Below are 23468 nucleotides of genomic sequence, written 5' to 3' on the forward strand. Positions count from 1 at the left end.
TATTCATCATTGATTATCTCAGTTCATTATGTTATACTGCAGTAGAATTAACCAATTAGGTGCCTTCCAGTAGGGGACTTTGTATTGCATGGCAATACTTCTTTCACTTGTTTTCTTTTATGGGCCGTGGCATACCTTTTTCACAACTTCTACTACAACTTTAAACTGACTTAAAATCAATGCTGATTACACTTGGCAGGTGCTAGTCAGGAGCAGTTATTACTTTAAAAGATATTTTATGTGCATGGGGGTGGGGGGGGTGGGTAAAAGTATATTTAGTATACACATATATTGTGAAGATAAAAGATCTGCAGGTCTAAGGTTAAAAACAGTATTCACCGGTCTACAGAGAGCATGAGTCAAGTCTACCAACAAAAATTGGTAGTCTTAGACTTGACTGGACATATATTAGAAGACTGTTCCATAGCCTTATAGTCCTTGGGAAGACGGATGTAGCATGGTAGTTGGTCTTAGAATATGGGATTAGGTAATTCAGATTTCTAGTATGGAGGAGGTGATGGTTATCCACTGCTACAAGGTTGGTTCTTATTTTATAGAACATGATCAGGGAGGCATGGTTTCTATGTTGTTCGAGCGTTTTTCACATGAGAGTATTGATCATGTCTGTGACACTACTGGTGTAACTGTAGTCATTTATTACATAACGGGTAGCTGACCTTTATTTATTAAATATTTCTGCCAAGGACACCAGACTGTAGAACAGTACTCTACCTGGGGACGGACATAGGTTTTATTTGCAGTTTCTTTGACCTGTGCATTATTGGTTTTAACATTCCTTTTAATGAAGTGGAGGGTATTATTGGCCTTGGCGGTGATTTTGTTAATGTGGGGGGCCCAGTTGAGATCCTTACTTATAGTGATACCTAAGTATTTGGACTAATCTGCTGATTTAAGTAGGGTATTGTGTAACCTGTAGGATAGGTTTTCTCTTCCTATGTATCCTTAGGATCTCACGCTTATCAGGATTGAACTCCATGGCCCAATCCTGTTCCCATAACTCTAATAAATGCAGGTCATGCTGTAAGCTTTCTGCTGAAGACTGAGATGAGATGGTAAGGCAGACGATAGTGTCATCAGTGAATAGGCAGACCCTACTTTTGACACTATCAGTAGTTAACCCTGTCTCTATAGGGCACTTCCCCCCCCCCCCCCCACTCTATATATTCTATATAAACCGCCTTTTTGTTTTTGGTGGAGTCAATTTTTGAAATCACTAGGGTGTGAACGGTATGTTTACGTATCTAGCAGACGATGACCTAACAATAGGGAGCTGCACCCTGAGGTGAGTCATCAAGAAACAATAGGGGAGTAGACGTGATCCAGCACGTTCAGGGAGAACAATACAGTTCCTTTATTTTAAACAATAGAAAGGGTTCTATTTCAAGGATCAGTTTCGCTTTATATTATTACTCAATTATGAAACGATATTTTATTTCTTTTGTTTTTTAAAACAAAGGGCCCCTCCTAAGTATTATATTCAACGGTGTTTTATATAAACTCGATTTACCTTATTTATTTCAATTATTTTTAAACATTCAAAATGAAACCATATCTCTTTTCACAGAATAGTAGAGGATCTATTATTATACACATTTCTATAGAACCATTATAAAGGTTCACCGAGTTAGTGTAAAATGATACCATCCCGTTGTGCTTATTCTAAACGCTTTATTTTTTAATTATGATAGAAATTTATGAATTAGATTTTCTATCCATTTATTGTCTTTTATAAGTATTAAGGTGTATTCATTTAACCAAACTTACATTTATTTTCAATAATGACAGTCATTTATATTTATTTAAAATTCGTGATTTAATTCAAATATACCTGTTGGACCAGAAATCATCATGGTAAAGGGGTGTTGGAGAACCACCATGTTCTTAGGATCCTCTTGTAATGTTTCCTGAGGTGGGAGCTGCTGCTGCTGCTGCTGCTGGGAGTGCATTTGGGAGCACCGGGAGCTTGTAACTAACCAATATTATAACACATAAATCACGGTAATGCGACAAATATGCACAATATATTTCAATTTACCGATTACCTCCCTTTTAATTGCGTTAATTGATTATTTTTCAGGAAAATGATATTATCGTTCGCAGATAATGTCACAAAGTGTGATAAGTGTTGTTTTAAGGGTTTTGCATTGAAAAATGAGTATTATATTACAAACATTTCACGGTAATTTTGATAAAAAAGAATGAACGGTAGCTGTTTATAAACCACAATGAATATTTTTTTCTTTTTCTGAAATATATTATTTATTTACATTATTTCAGTTTTGCATTCCTATATAGATAAATTATATAACAATTTTGTCAGGATTCATTAAAAGATATAACTACTAAGAGCATTTATATCAAAATAATGGAAGTCGTTGCGCATGAATAAGCTTGAGAGTAAACCTGCTTTTGATACCATAAATAGAAAGATATTAACACAAAACACTTAAATCCCAAAAATGATAAATGAGCGAAATATGACGATTTAAAAAGAAATTTGCTGAAAATATCCTTTATATGAGTTGTCTGCCCCTGACAAGAGAAGGTGCGAAAAGTCAGTGTTCCATATCCAGATTTCTATTTGACATAACTTTCAATCATTATATGTTCATGGCTTGTCTCTACTTAAAAGTGCAAGATTGTATGACTTATAAGCCGGGCTATAAAGATTAGGTACAAAGTTTGGCACAAAAGGACAAATTTCTGCATGTGTAATCTAATATTTTAAAAAAAGATCCTTACCAGTACTTTTGAAAACAGCAAGGCTGGACAGGTTCCTTATTTGAGATGGAAGCATATTCCATAATTTACAATCTAAAAAGGAAAAATACTTCAAACCAAAGCCTTTCACCCTAGGTAGCATAAAAGACCCACTGTCACTAGATCTTGTTCTATTTTGAATGCACAGAATCTTGGGTCACAAAGTATTGACTCATATAGTCAGGAGACTGACCATTCTTAATTTTGAAAACATGACACAATGTTATTTGTTCCACCCTTTTACAGACGTGTAACCAAATGTCTGTGTCCAGAGACAATTGAAATATGTGTGTAAGAAAAATGGGGGAAACCTCACTGCAGTTCCATTAGTAACCTAGGGGAGATTTCGTCAGGGCCTGATGCCTTATTTTGGTTGAGACCAGTTAACAGTTTATCAACGCCCTGGACTGTGATATCTATTGGTGTCATAGGTGGATGTAGGAGTTTAGATACTGCAATCTTTGCAATTTGTTTAAGACTAAGGGGCTGGGATTCGGAGAAGACAGACTCAAACAGTTTGTTCAATATATTGGCCTTGGTAACAGGGTCATTCCTAATTTTACTTTGGATGACCATTTTGAGAGTTTTGAAAGACTTGACATTTCTTGGTTATTGGAAGTTGACTTTTTGATCTTTTTATATGCCCAAAGGCACTGTATGCTGTCACGTGACCTGGTGTACGGCGAGAAAAATGCAAGATGGCGGACGTGGATATTGAAGAAAGGTAGGCTCCTTGTTTGTTTATTGATTTATCTGTTAATATTTCCTTTAAGGGAGAATGTTTTGTCGTATAACACGGCACTGATATTTGTCTTTCATCAGTTGTATACCATTACCTCAGACGACGTCTCGATTTTCTAGACTTTGCCCTTGAATGCAACAAAAAGAACGGAAAATAAATCTAAGCGAGGAAAGACTCGGTTTTTCGAATTTTCCATCACTTTCTTGTGCGATTTCTGCCAGTTTATGAAGTAAACATAGACTATGTACATAGACAAAACGTGTGTATCAGCCAGTTCCCAGAAAGCCGCATATTTCTTAAAAAACTACTTGTTTTAAAATTTGCCAAGTGGACGGTCAGAAGGCCGAGGTTATTCTCTCGGTGTACGGAAAGACGACGGCCAAAAGTGTACTGTAGGAAGACAAAAAATTCAAAGATTTTGCTATGAAATGGTGTACGGAAAGAAGACAAAATCCTGACACGATCATTTATTGACGATATTTCGACATTAATGCTGCCAATTTTCTATGTTCTTCAAAACAACAGAATTTTAAAGATTATTGAAAAACTATGTTTCTGTATTTAGCTCATTTGACTCAGAATCGTCTTTGATGATAAATATATTGGCATATAATCTGATAGATCTATTCTTACATAGGTTTTCTTTAGACGATTTTACTTTGTTGGGAATGAAAGTACAGAGGGATTCTAACCTTGTAGTGTTTTTTTTTTTACCTGAACATTTGAGCTCACTTATGTCATAATTATGTGAATCCTTCGTGCAAATAGGGGCCTCCGTGGCCGAGTGGTTAAGGTTGCTGACTTCAAATCACTTGCCCCTCATCGATGTGGGTTCGAGCCTCACTCGGGGCGTTGAATTCTTCATGTGAGGAAGCCATCCAGCTGGCTTACGGAAGGTCGGTGGTTCTACCCAGGTGCCCGCTCGTGATGAAATAATGCACGGAGGGGCACCTGGGGTCTTCCTCCACCATTAAAGCTGGAAAGTCGCCATATGACCTATCATGTGTCAGTGCGACGTTAAATCCAACAACAACCTTCGTGCAAATACAACTTTATTTTTAATATTTAACACGATTTTAAAGTATGGCATGCTGCTATTTTAGAAGAAACGTTGGAGTCACCATTTGAGAAGTTATTTATGATCGACATTTGAAATGTATTTTGACGTATCGGCTTAGACAAGATCAGGTGTTGATTTTCAATACGATCATTTACTGAAATATGATTTAAAATACAGTTATACTGATGATAGTATGTTGAAGTTCAAATGAACACCTTTCCATAGGTATATTTAACACCATGTAGATACTACCATTAATGTTTAAGGATGTAGGAGCGGACTTTTTCTAACGTTAAGATTTTTTTCATACTCGGTGAGCTTGACGAATATTAGTTTCTAAGACAAACAAGAGAAGAAAAAACACAAGTCGCCGATGGTGGTACCCTATAAAACGTAATATCCCATTTAATGCTATAGGGATTTCATGTCTTACAGGTTGATATGAATACAATGTGATGTCAGCATTATATAAGCATAAATATCACTAACACATCTCCGTTCATTTTTACATGTTGACATAATTACCCCACCCACTTTATTTTCAATGGAAAATTGTATTTAGATCTACAGAAAAATTCTTACGGTAAGTTTTCAAAATATTTTGCAGCTTTAATGACACACAAAAATGCTTCAAAACGGAAAGAAAAAAGGTTGGGGTCACCGTGTATCTAAGAGATTTATGAAGAAAAAACTGTTAAAAACTGGTGGATTTTGACATTATTTTGTTCTTTTTGTTTTAATCTATATTTTCTAGATAAAATAAAGTGCTATCTTGAAAACTTTTATTTCAGTTATAGCTTATTGTTATCTGTATCAGTCAGGAAAATATCAAAACCAAACCTGATCTACTTTGTTAGATATTTGAAATTACCTACCTCTACCAAATTGTAAATCTTACATCAATTTTAGGCAAATGCCAGCCAAAAATAAGGGTGATTTTTTTACAAAAAGTAGAATCTATTTTGTTAAATGGTACATTATTAGTCAAATTTTAATTATTTAGCGTTAATTTTTGGCAAAACTTTTGTTAAAATTCAATGCTCGAAGAAACATTTTTCAAAATGGCGGATATCATGAAAAAAAAAAACGCTCGTACATCCTTAATAAAATCAACATAGACATGATAGAGATCAAAAAGTGGCTTTTTAGCACCTTTTGATGCAAAATGAAATTCAGTATTTCGTAATAGAGAAAATACATATACAACAATAAAAATTATAAAGTATTGATTTAGTAGGTATGCCACTAAAGTGTAAAGAGCTCCAAACTCTTTTGGAAATCTAGTTTGGCTACTTTATATAAAAGTTGTACCGGAAATGTGAGTATATACCTGCGTTATGTTGTTTTTAATGTTATTAGGTGTATGCTCTGACTGCAAAAACAGAACCCTTATTCATGCAATACTTTTAACACTTTTGTGTTACGGTTTTTGTTATCTGTGCCTTTAGCTGTTTTGGCAGTTTTAGATTTAGTGATGTTTTCTGTGAACATTTTGACCAGTATTTACTCTAAATTCGGCCGTCATTAAATTATGACAATGTTTCTGGAAGAACTATTCACAAAATTGGCGGAAATATTCCTAGTCCGTGATTCGAACCATAACACAGCTTGTGTTAGGCTGATTTATGACTGGACTCTTATTTACTTAAAATATGACAGAATCACAATCTAACTGATAACAAATTGCTATGCAGGCATCTGTTTAGGACATACAGTGATAAATCGAAAGAAAATTGTAGCTTGTATATTCATTTGTTTAAGTTAGCTCACATGATCAGGTAAAACACAATACTGTTATCTCTCCATACTTTGCTTCCCAAAAAATTAAGGTCCCCCAAAGCAAGTGCATGAAAGAATATATCTATCAGATTATATGCAGATTTTAAACATCATTCAAATGAGCTAAAAACAGAAACAAGTTCATTCTAATTTGTCAATAATCTTTAAAATTCTGTACGGTTTACAGAGACTGGAGAATTCTTTGGAAACACGTTGAAAATTGGCAGCGCTAATGTCGAAAAATAGACCAAATTAATCCGTCTAAGTTTCTAGGGTAAGGCAGCTGGTGATCGTGTCAGGATTTTGTCTTCTTTCTGTACATCATTTTGTAGCAAAATCTTTTATTTTTTGTCTGCTCACCGTACACTTTTGGTCGTCGTCTTACCGTACACCGACAAAATAACCTCGGCCTTCCGTCCGTACACTTGGCAAATTTTAAAACGAATATTTTTTTTAGGAAAAATGCGGTTTTCAGTGAACTGGCTGATACACACGTTTTGTCTATGTACATAGCCTATGTGTGCTTCATAATTTGGCAGAAATCGTAGAACAAAGGGATTGAAAATTCGAAAAACCGAGTCTCTCCTCGCTTAAATTTATTTTCCGTTGTTTTTGTTGCATTCAGGAGCAAAGTCTAGAAATTCAAACCGTTGTTGGAGGTAATGGTATACAACCGATGAAAGACAAAATATGTCAGTGCCGTGTAATATGACAAAACATTCTCCCCTAAAGGAAATATTAACAGAGAAATCAATAAACAAACGAGAGCCTAACTTTCCCCAATATCCACGTCCGCCATCTTGCATTTTTCTCGCCGTACACCAGGTCACGTGACAGCATACAGTGAAAGGGACGTATTATATTATGACGCTGGTGTCCGTCTATCCGTCCGTCTGTCCGTTAGCAATTTAGTGTCCACTCTGTAACTCTTGAACCCCTTGAAGGATTTCAAGGAAACTTGACACAAATGTTCACCACACTGAGACAACGTGCAGAGTGCATGTTTTGGATGTCTCTCTTTAAGGTCAAGGTCACACTTAGGAGTCAAAGGTCATATCAGTTTGTTTCGTGTCCGCTGTGTAACTCTTGAACCCCTTGAAGGATTTCAAAGAAACTTGACATAAATGTTCACCACACAAAGACGACGTGCAAAACGCATGTTCCGGATAACTCGCTTCAAGGTCAAGGTCACACTTAGGGGTCAAAAGTCATATCAGTTTGTTTCGTGTCTGCTCTGTAACTCTTGAACTGCTGGAAGGATTTCAAAGAAACTTGGCAGAAATGTTCACCACACTGAGACGACGTGCAGAGTGCATGTTCCGGATGACTTGCTTCAAGGTCAAGATCACACTTAAGGGTCAAAAGTCATGTATGGCTTTGCTTTGTGTATATTGCTCTGCATTGCAGTTCTCTTGTTTTTATTTGGCAGATCTCTTTTTTATTCACTTACAATATTTTTTATTACTTCCCTTTTATGTTACTATAAATAGCTTATTTGGAAACTTTTTTATTATTGGCCATAGAGAAAAACCAAGATGACTTTTCTGTAGTACAACATGGATGGTACCTCCAATTTTTAGGTGTATTTTTACATACCTGTATCTGATAAGGATTTTTTTGGTGGACTTTCAATACTTTTTTTGTGGACTTAGATTTGTTTTTAGCTCACCTGTCACATAGTGACAAGGTGAGCTTTTGTGATCGCGCAGCGTCCGTCGTCCGTGCATCAGTGTGTGCGTGCGTGCGTGTGTAAACTTTTGCTTGTGACCACTCTAGAGGTCACATTTTTAATGGGATCTTTATGAAAGTTGGTCAGAATGTTCACCTTGATGATATCTAGGTCAAGTTCGAAACTGGGTTACGTGCGGTCAAAAACTAGGTCAGTAGGTCTAAAAATAGAAAAACCTTGTGACCTCTCTAGAGGCCATATTTTTCAAAGGATCTTCATGAAAATTGGTGAGAATGTTCACCTTGATGATATCTAGGTCAAGTTCGAAACTGGGTCAACTGCGATCAAAAACTAGGTCAGTAGGTCAAATAATAGAAAATCCTTGTGACCTCTCTAGAGGTCATATTTTTCATTGGATCTGTATGAAAATTGGTCAGAATGTTCATCTTGATGATATCTAGATCAAGTTCGAAACTGGATCACGTCCGGTCCAAAACTAGGTCAGTAGGTCAAATAATAGAAAAACCTTGTGACCTCTGTAGAGGCTGTGTTTTTCATGCAATCTGCATGAAAATTGATCAGAATGTTCATCTTGATGATATCTAGGTCAAGTACGAAACTGGGTCAACTGCGGTCAAAAACTAGGTCAGTAGGTCAAATAAAAGAAAATCCTTGTGACCTCTCTAGAGGTCATAGTTTTCATGGGATCTGAATGAAAATTGGTCAGAATGTTCATCTTGATGATATCTAGGTCAAGTTCGAAACTGGGTCACGTCCGGTCCAAAACTAGGTCAGTAGGTCAAATAATAGAAAAACCTTGTGACCTCTCTAGAGGTCATACTTTTCATGGGATCTGCATGAAAATTGGTCAGAATGTTCATCTTGATAATATCTAGGTCAAGTTTGAAACTGGGTCACATGCGGTCAAAAACTAGGTCAGTAGGTCAAATAATAGAAAAACCTTTTGACCACTCTAGAGGCCATATTTTTCATGGGATCTGTATGAAAGTTTGTCTGAATGTTCATCTTGATGATATCTAGATCAAGTTTGAAACCGGGTCAACTGCCGTCAAAAACTAGGTCACTAGGTCTAAACATAGAAAAACCATTTGACCTCTCTAGAGGCCATATTTTTCAATGGATCTTCTTGAAAATTGGTGAGAATGTTCACCTTGATGATATCTAGGTCAAGTTCGAAACTAGGTCACGTGCGGTCAAATCCTAGGTCAGTAGGTCTAAAAATAGAAAAACCTTGTGACCTCTCTGGAGGCCATATTATTCATTAGATCTTCATGAAAATTAGTGAGAATGTTCACCTTGATGATATCTAGGTCAAGTACAAAACTGGGTCACATGCCTTTAATAACTAGGTCATTATGTAAAATAATAGCAAAACCTTGTGGCCTCTCTAGAGGCCATATTTTTCAATGGATCTTCATAAAAATTGGTCAGAATTTTTATCTTGATGATATCTAGGTCATGTTCAGAACTAGGTCACATGAGCTCAAAACTAGGTCACTATGTCAAATAATAGAAAAAACGACGTCACACTCAGTTCATGTGGGGACAGGTGAGCGATTCAGGACCATCGTGGTCCTCTTGTTTGAAGTTTTCCTTTTGTTGTTCCAGTCCTTTGAGCTACAATAGTCAAGTTCTTTAAATTTTGCTCCCATCCTTTGATGTAACCCTTCGGGCGTATATTGCCCTGCTTGGCGGAGCTCTTGTTATAAAGTTTGTCTCTTTTCTAAGAGGTCATCCGGTCAAGTCAAAGGAAAAGCTTATTAACACTCTTGAGGCCACATTTATGACCCTATCTTCATGAAACTTCATCTGAAAGTTTTATCAGGATGATTTCCAGGCCATGATTAAAACTTGGTCATTTGGGATCAAAATGTATGTCGCCAGCTCAAATCAAAGGAAAAGCTTGTAAAGTTTGTCTCTTTTCTAAGAGGTCATCTGGTCAAGTCAAAGGAAAAGCTTATTAACACTCTTGAGGCCACAGTTATGACCCTATCTTCATGAAACTTCATCTGAAAATTTTTTCAGGATGATTTCCAGGCCATGATTAAAACTTGGTCATTTGGGGTCAAAATGTATGTCACCAGCTCAAATCAAAGGAGAAGCTCCTTAACTCTCTATGGGCCATGAATGTTTTTTTTTTTGATGATTCCCATGCCAAGTTCAAAACTGGGCCATGTGGGGTAAGAAACAAGGTCAAAACTCAGATCAAAGGAAAAACTTGTTCGCACTGTAGAGGCCACATTTATGACTCTATCATCGTGAAACTTGATCCGAATGTTTATTTCGATAATTCCAGGGCCAAGTTTTAACAGTTGAGCATTATAGCGTCATCATGATCCTCTTGTTTTACCTAGAGAGATTTTCTACACAGTTTACAATCAGTGTTTTTAGCTCACCTGTCACAAAGTGACAAGGTGAGCTATTGTGACCGCTTGATGTCCGTCGTCCGTCGTCCGTCGTGCGTCGTGTGTCCGTCAACAATTTCTAAAAAAATCTTCTTCTTGAAAACCATTGGGCATAATGACACCAAACTTCACAGGAATGATCCTTGGGTGGCCCCCTTTCAAAATTGTTCAAAGAATTGAATTCCATGCAGAACTCTGGTTGCCATGGCAACCGAAAGGAAAAACTTTAAAAATCTTCTTGTCCAAAACCACAGGGCCTAGGGCTTTGATATCTGGTATGTAGCATCATCTAGTGGCCCTCTACCAAAATTTTTCAAATTATCCTCCTAGGGTCAAATATGGCCCCGCCCCGGGGGTCACATGGTTTATATAGACTTATATAGGGAAAACTTTGAAAATCTTCTTGTACAAAACTACATGGCCTAGGGCTTTGATATTTGGTATTTAGCATCATCTAGCAGTCCTCTACCAAGATTGTTCAAATTATCCCCCTAGGGTCAAATATGGCCCCACCCCGGGGGTCCCAAGTTTTACATAGACTTATATAGGAAAAAAAAGTTTAAAAATCTTCTTGTCTGAAACCACAACACTTAGACCTTTGATATTTTGTTTGTAGCATTGTCTTATGGTCCTCAACCAAAATTGTTCAAATTGTACCCCTTGGGTGAAAAGAGGCCCTGCCCTTGGGGTCCCAAGTTTTATATAGACTTATATAGGAAAAAACTTTAAAAATCTTCTTGTCTGAAACCATACGACCTAGGCTTTTGATATTTGGTAGGATGCATTGTCTAGTAGTCCTCTACCAAAACTGTTCAAAATATGTCCCTGGGGTTAAAAGAGGCCCTGCCCAGGGGTCACTTAGTTATTATGTGAGTTATATAGGAAAAATACTTAAAAAATCATCTGATCCTATTTTCAAGACTGTTTAATTATAATTACCTGGTGATGTCACTTGACTGTGACCTTGACCTACTGACCTACTTTCTTGTTTTTTAAGATACAGCCTTGAAATTTTGATGACATACACAGTTTTGCACACAAATCGTAAAACTGAATTTCATTGACCATGAATGTGACCTACTGACTTTCTTAATATTTTATCATCAGTTTGACATTTGAAACATGTAGCTCATATTACTCAGGTGAGCGATCCAGGGTCATCATGACCCTCTTATATTATCAAAGACTGTGTTTTATTGATTGAATCACTTCATATTTACTTTTTATTAACTCAAGAAGGTGCTGTCTAAAAAATTAAATTATATGCAAATGTGTTCTCAAACAGAAATCTGATGTGTAAAATGTTGACATGTCTTAATATGTGTTTGCAGAGAAGTGAATGTCACAGATACTACCATTTCAACCAAAGCAGTGCAGACAACAGTGATGATACCAACTACTAAATCATCCAGATTACCTCAACCATCAACTCCAAGCATCACAGAGAAAGGTAAGTCTGCTGTAAATAAATGTTTTCAAAATAATGGGGCAAAAATATAGGGTTGAAAATTCAAACCTATTGGGGAGCGTAGCCCAACTATGTATACCGACATTGGTGAAATTGTAGTTACAAATGTCGTTACTACCTTTCTCCATGCACACGCTATAAAAGTAGTTCAGTACTTCTGTGAAATTCAAGGGTCTGAGAGTAAACAGATCTATACCATTTATTTAGCATATGCAATAAATGTGAACACTGAGTATGATTTTGTAGGTGAAAAATATGGCAGGGATTGTAAGTTCTTGTAAAGAACTTTGTCTATGCGTTGTACTACTTTACAACATAAATATTTATCACGTGACCAAGACCAAGAACAGATGGTTCCGGTTCAGCGCTGCCTTTCTCTGTGCATGCGCCATAAAAGTAGTTCAATACTTACAAGGAACTGAAAGATAGAGAGTAAACAGATCGATGCAATTTGCTATGGATAGGCAATAAATGTGATCTATAATTGATTTTTAAATAAAAAATGTGGTTTTGATTGGATACACTTGTAAATTTTATAAATATATTGATTTTTGTCTAGGTGTTGAACTACATTAATTACGGGGTAAATATTTGTCATGTGACCAAGGCGAATGACACACAGAAAACTATATTAATCCGTAAAATATAACTCGTCGGTAGTACCAATATTTATCAGGTGAAAATCATGAATATAGGTTTTTGTCGAGCCCGCTTGCGGAAGCGAAGACATAGTTGTCCAAATGGCTGTTCGGTGTATGTGCGTGCGTCCGTGCGTGATCATAAAGTCCTTTACCATGTTTGTTCAATTGGGGGACACTTTGCCCCTTTTAGGGTCCACTAGAGCTTAAGCTTGATTGATCTTCATCAGACTTGGTCTGTAACATTATTATAAGGTCTTATGCCAAATTTGTTCCAGTAGATGCACTTGGCCACTTGAGTTAAGATAGAAATATCTTCAAATGATTTCTTCTGAAGGTTGTGCATTTTGGTGTGTGACAGGAAAATATTAAAAAAAACCTTTAAAAAGCTTCTGTTTTAATGAACAGCTTGAAGGATTTTCACCAAAACTAGTCAGAAGCAAAGTCAGATGGTAAACATTTTCTTCAGGTGAGCACCTGAGGCCCATTTGGGCGTTTTAGCTCACCTGTCCTGTAGTGGCAAGGTGAGCTTTTGTGATCGCCCTTCGTCCGTCGTTCATCCACAATTTCTTGTGAACACGATAAAGAGACCACATTTTGCAATCAACTTTAATCAAACTTGCACACAACTTGTATTGGCATAATATCTAGGTTCCTTTCGAACACTGGCCAGATCCCATCATGGGTTCCAGAGTTGTAAGTAAGTAAAGTCTTTATTTACAGAGGGTTGCCCAATTAGCATAGTATTATACTAATCTACCTTGGGGCCCTCTACACAATTTTACTCACGTTTTATGTACATAAGACAGAAGAACAAAATTTATACACACATTCACATAATGGAAACTAAAATACTAACACCAATACCTACATATGTATGTATATAACTTTATATTAAGAGAAAGATTAACAGATTGCTTTAAATTGTCATATCATTCAAATGGTGTATTAAAGCCATACAAAAGTATTGAAAGAAATTTAATCCAAATTAGCAATCAAACCTTTCAATTTAATTAAACAAACTATTAGCTATGCATCAGAGGTACTTTGATTTATTGTATAAAGTATGCTTTTGTCTTGTGTTTGAAGACTTCCAGAGATGAACAATTTCTTATATCACCTGGTAAATCATTCCACACAACAGGCCCTGAATACAATAAGCTTCCTTTGAAAAGTTCTGTATTTGGTTTTGGTACTTTGAAAGTGGGACCACAGTCTGATCTTAAAATAATGGATTGATTAACATCATCTGCATCTTTAAGTTCAAAGTCTTTACATATGTACATTGGAAAATTTCTATTTACAATTTTAAACATAACTACAGCTTTAATGAATTTAACTTTATCTAGGAAAGGAAGCTGATTTATTTCTTTCATGGCATCTTCAAAGGTTGTATAGTTTTGTCCAAAAATCAGTTTACATGCACGTTTTTGAAGGCGAATAATTTTACTGACATTAGAATGTGTTGTATTTGACCATATAATACTACAGTAATCAATATGTGATTGAATATATGCGTTATAAAACATTATTTTGTGTTTTAAATCAAGAAATGATTGAATTTTTGAGAGCAGCCAAAGGTATGAGGATATTTTCCTTGTTACATATCTAACATGGGTGTCCCATTTTATTGTATTCTCAATATGAATGCCAAGTAATTTCCCTCCATTGCTTATTTCAAGATTTACATTATGATACTGAAGAGATAAAGGATTTTCTGAAACATGTCGTCTTCTCTGAGGGGTTGTAATAAGTGAAACTTTGGTTTTGGAAGTATTCAATTGCATTCCATTATATTTGCACCATTGCTCTAATTTTTGCAATGCTTGTATCAAGTTTGACTGTAAAGTAGCTTTACATGTATGTACATCGTATAATGTAGTGTCATCAGCATATAGATCAACTGATTTAATATTATCAGAAATAAGAGCGGAAGATCATTAATAAATAGAAGGAATAGTAAGGGACCAAGTATTGAGCCCTGGGGTACCCCACATGTTACTTTTTGTTGGCAAGATACAACATTATCAACACAGACTACTTGATTCCTGTCTGTTAAATATGACTGAAACCATTCAATAGTTTCGTCTGAACATTTATATATTCATAATTTCTTCAGCAACAGCTTGTGATCAACTAAATCAAAAGCTTTTCTAAAGTCAATCATGACTGCACCTACTAACTTCCCTGTATCTAGAGCTTTTACCCAGTTGTCATATGTAGTAGGGCTGTTTCTGTAGAGTGACCTTTGCGGAATCTGCTCTGCTTTGAGTGTAGTATGTGAAACACTTCCAGATACTGAGCAAAAGAATCATGGACATGCTTTTCTATTACCTTAGATAGTGTTGATAATATTGAGATAGGTCTGTAGATATTTACATCTGTGCAATCACCCGACTTAAACAGAGGTTTGACTTTTGCCTCTTTCCAAATAGAAGGGAATATTTTAGACTTAAAACTGCAGTTTATGATAAAAGCAATTTCCGGTGCGATATATGAACTTGCTATTTTTAACAATCTGGGTCCTATATTGTCAAGTCCTGTTGCTTTTGTGACATTTATATTTTTTAAGTAATTTTGAATAAACTGAACAGAGATGTCTGGTATTTGAAAATGAGTGTCCAAAGGGACTTTCCGATTAACTTCATGTTGCAGGTAGTCAAAACTGGACAATGGCATTGGGTCTTTAATATTTGCAGATACATTTACAAAGAAGTTATTAAAAATATCAGAAAATTTGTCCTTCTCTGAATATGTGATTCCATCTTTAATAATACTGTGAATTGTGTTTTGATCATTATGATTTTTTGATGCATCATGCTCTTTAAATAGTTCCCAAATTGTACTTGGATTATCTTTACCCTGGCTTACTTTATGTTTGTATGTTTGCTTCCGTGCATTACGAATTAATCTTAAAACTTTGTTTTTAGAACATTTATATTGGTCTATCATTTTGCATTGCTTATAGCTGTCCCTTTTGTTTATTTCTTGAAGAATTTCTGGAGTGAACCAGTCTGGCTGATGCTTAAGTTTAACCCTCTTAGTTTTTACTAGTGAATGTTTATTCACTATGTGAAGGAAAATATCCATCCATTTATTTAACATATCATCTGGATTGTTTTGCCAGTATACCTCATCCCAAGACTCTGTTCTTAGATCATGACAAAATAGTTGTTCTTGAAAAATTTTAAAACATCTGTACCTAATATACTTGTGTTCATTTTGAGATGAAGATGTAAATTTTCTTTTACAGAAAACTGGATAGTGATCACTGATGCTTAAGTGTGGTTAACTTTGGTACATGAAATGTGTTCTGGCTTATTGGAGTATATGTGATCTATCAAAGTTTTCGACCTGTTATTAACTCTAGTAGCTTCTTGTATTAATTGGTCTAGACCAAGAGAAATAGTAAAGTCTAAACATTTATTGCAAATATGATCATTTAAGAGGTCCCTATTCATGTCTCCTAAAATTATAACTTCTTTTTGCTCTAACAGGAGATTTTCTATGAAATTTTCAAATCTATCTTTCCATTCTACCTGGCAACTAGGATGTCTATACATCTGACATATAAGAAAAGGTTTACTATTTTTACATGCTATTTCTAAAACAATATATTCTATATCTGAAATTTCTAGATCTTCCCTACGTTTAGCATTTACACTATTTGCTACATATACAAGGAGACCACCTCCATTTCTGTTTGTGTTATCTTTTCTGTAGGGGGTTTTATATCCTTCAGTTTTATACGAATTTGTCATAACATCTGAAGAAACCTTTGTTTCACTGATCCCCAAAACATGAATATTGTTACGTGAAGAAGTTAACATTAACTCGATTTCACTATATTTATACATGCTATTGTAACCTTGTATATTAATATGACCAATATTCAGTCCTTTCTTTCCAAGTTTTAGATCAGATTCTGTTGTACTTTTGTTTGTTATTACAGAATCATTATTTACACTATCTTGAGAATGGGAAACAGTATTATCAGTACTATTTTCAATTTCTTCATCAGAGCATTTGCAATTTAAGAGTGAAAACTCACAATTGTCACATAAATCTCTTAACACTGAATACCTATTTTCCGCAGTTGTGCATGGAATTTGATTGGCACTATGGCCTATATCCTAACTGTTATTCTTATTCCAACTTTGATTTTGTTTGTGTCCAGTCATAAAGTAGCATTTGCCTAAGAATCCCAGGTTCCTTTGCTTGAATCTACACTGTTGTGTAGAATGATTTGATCTGCTACAGATAGAACATTGTTTTGTCTGTTGCCACCCATTTGATCTCTGTTAAGCATACTGATTATATCCAGTTTTCCATTGCATACTTTGCTCAAAGACTGAGGAATTGAAGTCTTGAACTATAGACACAGTTCTCTTTATAGTTCCAAGTAACTGCTTCACACCAGTTATGACCACTTAAAGGGCCAAAATTTGCTATTTTGGCTTCTGAACAGGATTATAAGAGACCACATTTTGTAGTGGATTTGAATCAACCTTGCACACAACTTGTATTAGCATCAGGGTTATAGCCCCTTAAAGGGCCAACATTTGCTAGTTTGACCTTTGCAGCCATAAAGAGACTTCATTGGGGGTATACTGGTTTCAGGTTGTCTGTCTGTCTGTCCGTAGACACAATCTTGTGCGCACCATCTCTCCTCATCCGCTTGACACAGTGTATTGAGACTTCACACAAGTGATCAGTAACAACAGTAGTTGTGCATGGGGCATGTTAGGTTCTTTCAGAAAAAAAATTTGCAGAGTTACGGGACTTTGTTTTTTTTGTTACTATACTATATACATAGACACAATCTTGTGCGCAAAGTTTGAATCTGGGTCATGTGGGTTCAGAAACTTTTAAGTCATCTAGTCAGATCAAAGGAAAAACTTGATAACACTCCAGAGGCCACATTTATGACCCTATCTTCATGAAACTTTGTCAAAATGATGATCTTTAGCCCAAGTTTGAATCTGGATCATCTAGGGTCAAAAACTAGGTCACCTATTAAAATCAAAGAAAAACCTTGCGCATGCAATAGGGGCTGCCGTTTTCACTTAATATGCATGAAACTTTGCCAGAATATTTGCCTGCATGAAATCTTGGATGAATTTTCAGCTCCACTATTCAGAGAATAGTGGGGCTGTTCCACTCGCCCCGGCGTCTGTGTCGGCGTCACCTTTCTTGGTTAAAGTTTTTCGGCAACTTTTGTTTTTTGGCAACTTTTGTTTTTCTGTCATATCTTTGTTACTATTGCTTATATCTTACTGTAACTTCACATAAACATTGTCCAGCATACAAACAAAGTATGTGCAGGGGCTGGGCCCATTATACCCAAGGTCAAGGTCACCAAGGTGTTATACTTTGGTTATTTTTAAGGTTAAAGTTTTTCAGCAACCTTTGCTTTTCTGTCATATCTTTGTTACTATTGCTTATATCTTACTGTAAGTTCACATAAACATTGTCCATCATACAAACAAAGTATGTGCAGGGTCTGGGCCCATTATACCCAAGGTCAATGTCACAAAGTTGTTATACTTGGAACTATTTTCATGTTAAATTTTTTCGAAAGCTTTGTTTATAGACTTATCTTTGCTACTTTAAAAGATAATGAATTGAAATTAAAAATGTTTCTTTATAATCATCATCTGCCTGTGTGGTTACAATCCCCATAACTCTTACTGTATTTTTGACAGAATTATGCCCCTTTCATACTTAATGTTTTTTGGCAATCTTCGCTTTCTGGATATAACTGTAGTTCAGTATAAGATAAGACTTGGTAACAATCCCCATAACTCTGATTTGTATTTTTGACCAAATTAAGCCCCTTTCATACTTAAATTTTTTGACAAACTTCGTTTTCTGGACATATCTTTGGTACTATATAAGATAATGACTTGAAACTCAAAATATATCTTTACCATGATTATCTGCATTAACTTTAATTTGTGTTCTTGACAGAATTATGCCTCTTGGTGTATCTACCTTTTAAAAGTAGAGGTCTCTTATTGAGACATATATTAGCTCGACTATTCGAAGAATAGGGGAGCTATCCTACTCGCCCCGGCGTCGGCGTTAGCATCACACAAATGTTAAAGTTTGCGTACCACCCCAAATATTTTCAAAGTCCATTGAGATATTGCTTTCATATTTTGCATACTTGTTTACCATCATGACCCCAGTCTGTAAACAGGAGCAAATAATTCTATCAAGCATTTTGACTGAATTAAGGCCCCTTTTCGACTTAGAATATGCTTATTGTAATGTTAAAGTTTTACTCGTAGCTTATATTATACTATCAAGCACTGAGAATAGTCGAGCGCGCTGTCAGCTGACAGCTCTTGTTCATTTTATTGTCAAATCGCCAATAGTGGAGCACGCTGTCTTACGGACAGCTCTTGTTATCTAGTTTATGTGGTGTCAAAAACTAGGTCACCAGGTCAAATCAAAGAATATGCTTGTTTACACTCTAGGGGCCACATTTTCTGTCTTCATAAAACTTGGTCAGAATGTTTCTTATCATACAGTCTTGCATAATTTCAAATCTGGGTCACATGGGATCAAAAACTAGATCACTAGGTCAAATTAAAAGAAAAGCTTGTATACATTCAAGAGGCCACTTTTTTGCTTAAATATTCCTGAAACTTTGTCAAAATGTTTGTTTTCATAAAACCTTGGAGAAGTTCAAGTCTCAGTCATGTTTGTTAAAAAATTAGGTCTCTAGGTCAAATTAAAGAAAATGCTTGTTACACTCAAGAGGCCACCTTTTTGGTCCAATCTTAATGAAAATTGCTCAGAATATTTGTTTCCTTGAAATCACTAGGTAAAACATGTTTACACTGTTATGGTGTGTTACTCAGGTGAGTGACCTAGGGCCATCTTGGCCCTCTTGTTTAGTCTAAGGACCACCTTATTTGAATACTATAACAACACTTGCTTTGAAACTTTGCAGACTTGTTTATCACCATAAGGTTAGTATGGAGGTTAAGAGCCATATGTCGAATAATGCATTTTTAGCTCACTTGAGCCAAAAGCTCTAGGTGAGCTTTTGTGACCGCTCAGTGTCTGTCGTACTTCGTGTGTCGTATGTCAACAATTTGTAAAAAAAATCTTCTTCAAACCATTCTGTTTCGGTAAAAAACAAGGCTGCCAGGGGGCAGGGCTTATTTTTAGCTCACATGTCACAAAGTGACAGTGTGAGCTTTTGTGATCACGCAGCGTCCGTCGTCCGTGCGTCCGTCCGTGCGTCTGTGCGTCCGTGCGTAAACTTTTGCTTGTGACCTCTCTAGATCTCACATTTTTCATGGGATCTTTATGAAAATTGGTCAGAATGTTCATCTTAATGATATCTAGGTCAAGTTCGAAACTGGGTCATGTGCGGTCAAAAACTAGGTCAGTAGGTCTAAAAATAGAAAAACCTTGTGACCTCTCTAGAGGCCATATTTTTTAAAAGATCTTCATGAAAATTGGTCAGAATGTTCACCTTGATGATATCTAGGTCAAGTTCGAAACTGGGTCACGTGCCGTCAAAAACTAGGTCAGTAGGTCAAATAATAGAAAAACCTTGTGACCTCTCTAGAGGCCATATTTTTCATGGGATCTGTATGAAAATTGGTCTGAATGTTCATCTTGATGATATCTAGGTCAAGTTCGAAACTGGGTCAGCTGCGTTCAAAAACTAGGTCATTAGGTCTAAAAATAGAAAAACCTTGTGACCTCTCTAGAGGTCATACTTTTGAATGGATCTTCATGAAAATTGGTCAGAATGTTCACCTTGGTAATACCTAGGTCAGGTTCGAAACTGGGTCACGTGCAATCAATAACTAGGTCAGTAGGTCAAATAATGAAAAAACCTTGTGACCTCTCTAGAGGCCATATTTTTCATGGGATCTGTATGAAGGTTGGTCTGCATGTTTATCTGGATGATATCTAGGCCAAGTTCGAAACTGGGTCAGCTGTGGTTAAAAACTAGGTCAGTAGGTCTAAAAATAGAAAAACCTTGTGACATCTCTAGAAGCCATATTATTCACAAGATCTTCATGAAAATTGGTCAGAATGTTCACCTTGATGATATCTAGGTCAAGTTCGAAACTGGGTCATGTGCCTTCAAAAACTAGGTCAGTAGGTCAAATAATAGAAAAACCTTGTGACCTCTTTAGAGGCCATATTTTTCATGGGATCTGTATGAAAGTTGGTCTGAATGTTCATCTTGATGATATCTAGGTCAGTTTCGAAACTGGGTCAGCTGCGGTCAAAAACTAGGTCATTAGGTCTAAAAATAGAAAAACCTAGTGACCTCTCTAGAGGCCATACTTTTGAATGGATCTTCATGAAAATTGGTCAGAATGTTCACCTTGGTGATATCTAGGTCAAGTTTGAAACTGGGTCACGTGCCGTCAATAACTAGGTCAGTAGGTCAAATAATGAAAAAACCTTGTGACCTCTCTAGAGGCCATATTTTTCATGGGATCTGTATGAAAGTTGGTCTGAATGTTCATCTTGATGATATCTAGGTCAGATTCAAAACTGGGTCACATGACTCAAAAACTAGGTCACTATGTCAAATAATAGAAAAAAACGACGTCATACTCAGTTCAAAACTGGGTCATGTTGGGACAGGTGAGCGATTCAGGACCATCATGGTCCTCTTGTTCCTATATGGCTATATTGTAAGTTTCAAAAGTCTTCTTCAAAACCGATGGCCATATTTACTAAATATCACAGAAATGATCCTTGGGTGTCCCCTATCAAAATTGCCCAAAGTATTGAAATCCATGCAGAACTCTGGTTGCCATGACAACCGAAAGGAAAAGCTTTTAAAATCTTCTTGTCCGAAACAACAGTAGCTAAGGCTTTGATATTTAGTGCGGCATCATCTAATGGTCCTGTACCAAGTTAGTTCAAATTAACCCCCTAGGGTCAAATATGGCCCTGCTCTGGGGGTCATATGGTTTACATAGACTTATATAGGAAAACTTTTGAAAATCTTCTCTTCCAAAACCACAGGTCTTAGGGCTTTGATATTTTGTATGTAACATCATCTAGTTGTCTTCTACTAAGATTATTCAAATTATCTCCTTAGGGTTAAATATGGTTTTTAGCTCACCTGTCACAAAGTGACAAGGTGAGCTTTTGTGATCGCGCGGTGTCCGTCGTCCGTGCGTAAACTTTTCCTTGTGACATCTCTAGAGGTCACATTTTTCATGGGATCTTTATGAAAATGGGTCAGAATGTTCATCTTGGTAAATTCTAGGTCAAGTTCGAAACTGGGTCACGTGCCATCAAAAACTAGGTCAGTAGGTCTAAAAATAGAAAAACCTTGTGACCTCTCTAGAGGCCATAATTTTCAATGGATCTTCATGAAAGTTGGTCTGAATGTTCATCTTGATGATATCTAGGTCAAGTTCGAAACTGGGTCACGTGCGTTCAAAAACTAGGTCAGTAGGTTTAAAAATAGAAAAACATTGTGACCTCTCTAGAGGCCATATATTTCATGAAATCTTCATGAAAATTGGTCAGAATGTTCACCTTGATGATATCTAGGTCAAGTTTGAAAGTGGGTCACGTGCCTTCAAAAACTAGGTCAGGAGGTCAAATAATAGAAAAACCTTGTGACCTCTCTAGAGGCCATATTTTCCATGGGATCTGTATGAAAGTTGGTCTGAATGTTCATCTTGATGATATCTAGGTCAAGTTCGAAAGTGGGTACGTGCCGTCAAAAACTAGGTCAGTAGGTCAAATAATAGAAAAACCTTGTGACCTCTCTAAAGGCCATATTTTTCAATGGATCTTCATGAAAGTTGGTCTGAATGTTCATCTTGATGATATCTAGGTCAAGTTCGAAACAGGGTCATGTGCGATCAAAAACTAGGTCAGTAGGTCTAAAAATAGAAAAACCTTGTGACCTCTCTAGAGGCCATACTTGTGAATGGATCTCCATAAAAATTGGTCAGAATGTTCATCTTGATGATATCTAGATCAAGTTTGAAAGTGGGTCACGTGCCGTCAAAAAGTAGGTCAGTAGGTCAAATAATGAAAAAACGTTGTGACCTCTCTAGAGGCCATATTTTTCATGGGATCTGTATGAAAGTTGGTCTGAATGTTTATCTTGATGATATCTAGGTCAAGTTTGAAACTGGGTCAACTGCGATCAAAAACTAGGTCAGTAGGTCTTGAAATAGAAAAACCTTGTGACCTCTCTAGAGGCCATACCCTTGAATGGATCTTCATGAAAATTGGTCAGAATGTTCACCTTGATGATATCTAGGTCAAGTTTGAAACTGGGTCACGTGCCTTAAAAACTAGGTCAATAGGTGAAATAATAGAAAAACCTTGTGACCTCTCTAGAGACCATATTTTTCAATGGATCTTCATGAAAATTGGTCAGAATTTTTATCTTGATAATATCTAGGTCAAGTTCAAAACTGGGTCACATGAGCTCAAAAACTAGGTCACTATGTCAAATAATAGAAAAAACGACGTCATACTCAAAACTGGATCATGTGGGAAGAGGTGAGCAATTCAGGACCATCATGGTCCTCTTGTTTAGCTCACCTGAGCACGATGTGCTCATGGTGAGGTATTGTGATCATGCTGTGTCCGTCCTCCATGCGTCAGTGCGTCAAGTCGTTCATCACTTTTCCCTATATGTATATAGTTGAAATTTTAAAAATCTGCTTGTGCGAAACTGCTGGCCCGATTTTAAAATAATTTTACACAAAATAGTCCTTGTGTGACCCTCTACCAAGTTCTTTCAAAATTTTTTGATTTGTCAAAAAACATGGCCGCCAGAGGGCATGGTCACTTTTCCCTATATGTATGTAGTGGAAACTTTTAAAATCTTTCACAAATGGTCCTTATGTGACCCTGTACCAAGGTTGTTCAAATTATTTTGAT

General features: G+C 36.3%; 1 protein-coding gene across 1 annotated transcript in view; it reads left to right on the forward strand.

Moving 5' to 3' along the window:
• LOC123530115 (uncharacterized) overlaps window positions 1-23468 on the forward strand; it is a 379601-nt gene that overhangs the window by 81861 nt on the left and 274272 nt on the right. The window contains exon 4 of the mRNA XM_053517535.1: window positions 11789-11907. Within this exon, the coding sequence (XP_053373510.1) occupies window positions 11844-11907 (64 nt within the window). The 5' untranslated portion in view covers window positions 11789-11843. The remainder of the gene's footprint in view (window positions 1-11788; window positions 11908-23468) is intronic.

The sequence above is a fragment of the Mercenaria mercenaria genome, chromosome 1 (assembly GCF_021730395.1).
Source record: "Mercenaria mercenaria strain notata chromosome 1, MADL_Memer_1, whole genome shotgun sequence".
NCBI classification, from domain to species: domain Eukaryota; kingdom Metazoa; phylum Mollusca; class Bivalvia; order Venerida; family Veneridae; genus Mercenaria; species Mercenaria mercenaria.